Source organism: Symphalangus syndactylus, chromosome 14 (assembly GCF_028878055.3).
Source record: "Symphalangus syndactylus isolate Jambi chromosome 14, NHGRI_mSymSyn1-v2.1_pri, whole genome shotgun sequence".
Classification (NCBI taxonomy): domain Eukaryota; kingdom Metazoa; phylum Chordata; class Mammalia; order Primates; family Hylobatidae; genus Symphalangus; species Symphalangus syndactylus.
In genome coordinates, this window is record NC_072436.2 from 8,672,686 (window position 1) to 8,678,707 (window position 6,022).

At 59.0% G+C, this 6,022-nt stretch overlaps 1 protein-coding gene across 4 annotated transcripts in view; it reads left to right on the plus strand.

Moving 5' to 3' along the window:
- The window catches only part of TMEM104 (transmembrane protein 104), a 64,238-nt gene extending 60,361 nt beyond the window's left edge, over positions 1–3,877 (plus strand). For 3 of the 4 annotated variants that reach the window (XM_055243611.2, XM_063617152.1, XM_055243610.2), the window contains one exon: positions 60–3,877. In XM_055243611.2, the coding sequence (XP_055099586.1) occupies positions 60–820 (761 nt within the window). In that variant the 3' untranslated portion in view covers positions 821–3,877. The remainder of the gene's footprint in view (positions 1–59) is intronic. The other variant, XM_055243612.2, reaches the window with a different exon arrangement.
- The last annotated feature ends 2,145 nt before the right edge of the window (positions 3,878–6,022 follow it).

The window sequence follows — 6,022 nt, forward strand, 5'->3', positions numbered from 1 at the left end:
AAACTCAAGGCAGGGCCCTGCCTGTCCCCACTGGGTGACTCCTCTCTCTCGTTTCCCAGCTTTTGCCGTCATGATTGTGCTGGCCCTGGTCCGCATCGGGCACGGACGAGGGGAGGGGCACCCGCCCCTGGCCGACTTCTCGGGGGTCCGGAACCTGTTTGGGGTGTGCGTCTACTCCTTCATGTGCCAGCACTCTCTGCCGTCCCTCATTACCCCTGTCTCCTCCAAGCGCCACCTCACAAGTCTGGTGTTCCTGGACTACCTGCTGATCCTGGCCTTCTACGGCCTCCTCTCCTTCACCGCCATCTTCTGCTTCCGCGGCGACAGCCTTATGGACATGTACACGCTCAACTTCGCGCGCTGTGACGTCGTGGGCCTGGCCGCTGTGCGCTTTTTCCTGGGCCTCTTCCCCGTCTTCACCATCAGCACCAACTTTCCCATCATTGCCGTGACCCTGCGCAACAACTGGAAGACACTCTTCCACCGCGAGGGCGGCACGTACCCGTGGGTGGTGGACCGCATCGTGTTTCCCACCATCACCCTGGTGCCGCCTGTGCTCGTGGCCTTCTGCACCCACGACCTGGAGTCCCTGGTGGGCATCACAGGGGCCTACGCGGGCACCGGCATCCAGTACGTCATCCCCGCCTTCCTGGTGTACCACTGCCGCAGGGACACCCAGCTGGCCTTTGGCTGTGGGGTCACCAACAAGCACAGGTCCCCTTTCCGCCACACCTTCTGGGTGGGCTTCGTGCTGCTCTGGGCTTTCTCCTGCTTCATCTTCGTCACGGCCAATATCGTCCTCAGCGAGACCAAGCTCTGATGGCAGGACAGGCAGGTCTAGTGACGGGAGGCATAGGGGCCCCAGCCCCGCCCCTCGCCCGCAGAGCCCAGATTTAGTTGCTTCCAGGTGTTCATGGGGCAGGTGGGACTGTGGCTCTAGGGGAAACCCCCTGTCCAGCTGGGGGTCTTCTCCCCACCCCACCTTCCACCCAGTCCACACCTGTCCTCACTCCCCCGGGCAGCTCTCCCACCAGGTCCTTCTACCTGGGTGACACGTGGCTGCTCCCAAGTTCTAAGACTCATTACTGGAATCACACCTCTGCCACATCTTCCAACACGCTTCACCCCCCACCCCACCTCCAGGGCGGGCTACTCCCTGCACGGTGGGAGATGCAGTGCTGGCACTGCCATCATTTGTCCCAGACCCATGCCCCTCCCCTCTCCTCCCCCGTCCTGCGTCCTTGTCTAAGAAACCTCCACTAGCAGCTGCGGCCTCTTCAGAGGCGAATCCCAGGCTGGAAGCATCCTAGCCAGGTCTGCCTGTGACGGCAGGGCCCACCCTCCCACCAGGCCTGGGAGGCGGTAGGTGCCACCTCAGAGAGGGCCTGGCTGGCCGCATGACAAGAACAAGAAGTGCTAACTGGTACCAGAGTCCCCAGATAGAGCTGTGAGGGCCCTCGCTGTGGGTGCGAGCTCCGGAGTAGCAGGCTGGATGGAGCATCCCTTCTACAGGGACACAGCCGCCCGCCAGCTGGGCCTAAAGTCTGGAGCTGGTCCCTGAAAGGGACCGTCTGCTGCCCTGGCTGCCCCGCTGGAGCCCTCAGGGCCTCCTGCAGTGCAGTGCAGGTGGTCCTACTAGAGGGAAGCCATCTCCACCTGGCACCTCAGCAGCTTGGCAGTGACACGGCAGTGGGAGGGCTCTGACAATGGTCAGGCTGCCCGTGCTCCCACCCCAACACTGAAGGCGGCTCCCTTAGGGGCTGGGCATGGGTGCTCAGTGTTCGCACTGTGTCCCTTGGGCAATGTGGGGTTGGATGGGGCCCCCACTGCCATTGCCATGGAAGGAGGCTAGGTCCCCAGCCACCTCCCACTCAGCCATGCACGCACTTGCTGGGCTGGCCTCCTGGGAAACACAGGTGACTCGAATGAACTCTGCATTTTCAACGTGCCTTCTACTGCTTCAGGACCTGGGGGTCCCCCTGACCCTCACTGTCTTGCCCCCAGCCCTGGGCCTGGTCCCACCTGGCCTGGAGCTGCCTCTCTGGGGTGGGTCTCAGGCCCCACCCCTCCCTCTTTTGAGTTCAGTGCCTTGCTCAGCCCCTCCCCTGTATCTAAGCGTCTTCAGACCTCTCACAGAGCGACGATGTAGGGTCTCCTGGGGCCCAAGGTGGTCTCAGGGTCAGGGGTGGGATTTGCAGGGAACGCAGGGAGCCCACGGGCTGCGCCACCTCTGCCCTGGCAGCTGAAGCCTGGGAGAGTCCCTGCGTGGTGTGATTGGCCTCAGCCCGCTTTCTCTCTGCCGTCGCACCTCAGTGGTTCTCATAGCTTGTCCCCACGTGTCATTTTCCATCCATGGGAAAAACAAATGCCCCTTCTCCATCTGTCATTGTGGCTTCCTCCCAGGAGGCCTCTCAGGTTGGGTAGAGCAGGGGCCTGCAGTGGTCAGGCCAAGAGCAAGGAAGGCCTGGCTACAACCCTGTGGCTGAAAACTCAAAACATCTGGAATTACCCTTCTCCAGTTACGTTCCCTCTTGCTTAAAGACAAAGCTGATTAAATCATCCTGCCACCCGAGGCTCCAAACCAAATCTTGGATGCAAATTCATTAGTTTCATAAAGCCCAGATTGATTTATGTGACAGTCTGGAACCGCCCAGCCATGGGGTTGGTGGCCGTGTTCCCCGCCACCTCTGAGCTGGGGCAGCCCCAGCCCTGGAGGGAACTGGCCAGCAGTGACCACATCACTGATACCAAGTGGGGACCCTCACCACTGCCATTGTCTAACTGCTTTGCTCCTCGGTGTCCTGCTATAAGTCAGATGAGGTCACCTTCCTCTCCATCGATGCCAGGCTTCTGCTGCTGACGGCCAATGGGTCTTGGGGCCAGGGGCAGCGAACCCCAACAGCAAAACAGCCCTGGGTGATGCTGGCTCTCCACGTGCATCAGTCACGTTTCACTGCAGCCATCATCAACTTGGCAAAGTAGGCAATTTCAGCTTGTGGTTTCCATTTTGCAGATGGGCCCCCAGGGTCAGTGGTGGGGAGAGCAGAAGAGGATGCCAGCCCAGCCTGGCCCAGGAGCAGGTGTCGCTGTGAAGGAAAGCTTAAACTCAGCAGCCTCTACCCAACATCTGCCACCTGCATGGCCCCAGATGCCCCTGGGGCAGGCCAGGTCAAGGTGGGAGTAAACTTTCTTTGCCTCCCTCCCCGCAGAAGCACCAGACCCACCTGAGCCCCAGAGCCTCATGCCAGCAGCTCCTGGCTGTTCCTCACCTGAGGCTAGAGCAGCAGCTGCCGGCTTATAGATGGGGCAGATGGCAGGTGATAGACTGGGAAGCACTGCTGGGTGGTGGAGGTGGGCAGTGGCACCGTGATGGGCCCCTAGCCACACAGCTGTCCTCACCATGGGGCAGGGGGCAGCCTCGGTAACAGGCAGAGGCCAGAGTGGTGGGGAGGACAGGGGCTGCTGCCCCGCTCCTGGAAAGCCCCTGCAGAGAGGCAGTGGCTGGCAGTGCCAGGCCTGGGGGGAAGTGGAAGCGTCCTGTCTGGGGGCAGATTCCCAAGCAAGGGTGACCCATGGTTAAGGGCCACTGGAAAGCTGGAGAGAGCTTGGGATCCCTTCCACCTGGGGCCAGTGGTGTTGACTGCATACTGGAGGGGTAACCTCCGCTGAGGGTCATTATGTGCCAGGCATGGCATTGGGTACTTTCTGCATGGACCAGGCAGCCGAGCCTGCCATTTGCAGGCAGCGAGCCTCTGTGACCTGTCCTTCCTCATTTGTAAAGTGGGGTAACAGTAGCTATGTCACTGGCCAGTTGTGGGGATTAAAGTGCTGAGCTTAGTGCCCAGCACAAAATGCTCAATAAAGCTATTCAGTGACACCTGTTCCCCACATCACTCACCAGCCATAACTACTTGTAGCCAGGGACCCCTGACTCATTAGGACTCCAGACACCTACTTGGTTTCATAGCCTCCTAATGAGTTGTCGCTGGATTGCAATTCAGAAACAGAAAATTGGTCTGAATTCTCTGGAGTCTAGAGGGCTTTGGGGATAGGGGTTGTCTCTGGTTCTCCAGTCCCTTAGGAAACTTGAGGACAGTCCTCCCCTTTCAAAGAGCAGGACAGGCTAGGCTGGAGGGTCCTGGCTGAAGACATCAGCCTGCCCTTTTGCAAGCTCTGCCCTCCTCCCCCACACACACCTGGCTCCCTGCAAAAAGCTGGCTTAGACCACAAGCCGCTCAGCTAGACACGAGGAAAAACAGCTACAGCAGCAACAGAAGGGACCCCAGTTAGTAAGATTTTCCTGCTCTGAGGCCAGCCACAAGGGCTTCCCTCTTTCTGTATCTCACCCAAAGAAAACAACGGTATTCGAGCATGTGGGTCACCAGGCCCTTGTTTATGATGCTTTCACATCTACAGCCTGACTTCTCTCTCCTCTCCCCTGCCACGCTTTCTTCCCTTCCCTTGGTGGTGCAGGAAGCCAGGCCAAGCTAGTTCTGAACTCAGGATGCAGCCTTCCTGCTACCTGTCCCCCAGGACTCATATCCTCCTGCCCCCCCAAATATATTCCTAGAGAAGGAACAAGGCAGCCAGCGCCTGGCCCAGGAGCAGGAGTGGCCCTCCTCAGAGCCAGCAGCAGGCTCGGCTCCACACTGGAGGCTCAGCTCTTAATGATCTTTCCAGTTCTTGGTTATTAACGATCTTGGGCAGAGAGCAGAGCAGCCCTGTCCTCACAGCTCCTCCAGGCTGCCTCACCTCCCACAGCCTTCCTCCCAGGGCCAAAGGCAGACCCTGACTCCAGGAGGAGGAGGGGCTCAGTTCCAGGGGCTGGTGGCCAACAGTTAACCCTCTCACCACTAGTGGCTGCCACCAAGGTCAAGCTCCCTTCCAGAGTGAAGCCTGCTGTCCTGAACCTGAATCCAGCCCATAAAAACCCATAGGGTAGAGAGCGTGAAATTGTATAGACAGGGCCACCCACTCTTGGGGTATGAATGGAGGCGTATCCCCCCTACCATTTCAGCTGCCTTCACCCCTAAAACTAACCGAAAAAAAAGTCCAGTTCTCATGGACCCAACCCAAACAGTGGGGTCTTCAGGACTAAAGAGGCAGCCTGGCTTCCTGGGAACCAGCAAGGAGCTATGGGGGAGGGCACTGGCAGAGACAGCCAGCACCGCCCCTCGAGGCTTCCTCTCTGTCACATGGAATTAGCCTCTGGCCTGCCTCCACCCAACTTGTCAGGACAGCCAGGGCTTGGCCTTTACATCCTCAGCCGTTAGAAAAGGGTCTGACAGAATCAATAGTGCTGTTTGTGGAATGGATAGAAGAACGAATGCCTGCTTGCTCCACAGTCATTGTAGGGGGAATAAGTGTAATTGCAGATGTGAAAACATTGAAAATGGTAAGCAAAAGCCATCTTTTCAGATGGGCCAGAGGCGAAGATGTGTGACAGAAAAAGTAAGTGGGCTAGAAGCCCCAGAGGGAGGAGAGGATGAGACCGCAGGCAGATTCTCCCACCACGGGAGTCCTGGCACCAGCGAGGCCAAGCTGTGCCTGACCCTGGCAGCCACCTGCACCAAGATTCCAGAGCCCAGGCAGTTCCGAGCCTCGCGTGTCAGCCACGGAGAGAACGTGGCCAGCCAGGGTTTAGCAAGCCTACAAGCTCCACACCTTTCTCTGCCTCTGCCACCATGGCACTGTCAGGCTCCCCGGGGTGTCCCTGGCAGGGCAGGACAGGACAGCCATCACCCCTGGCACAAGCCTCCCTTTTCAAGGAGACTGAGGGATAAACGCCATCCATCACCACCAGAGCCCCCGTGCTAAGCACACGTGTTACATCTGGTGCCAGGATGGGTGGGAGCTGGTCCTGAATACCAAGTGGCTTCTGCTGCCTAGAGCCCCCTCTCAGCCTCACCTCCTTCCCACATCCCTCCCAGACACACTCCCAAGGCTCCGCCTCCCCGAGAGGGACCTGCCACCTGCTTTAGGCAAACATCCCACCTGGGATACTCCCATGATGCCCTGTTGT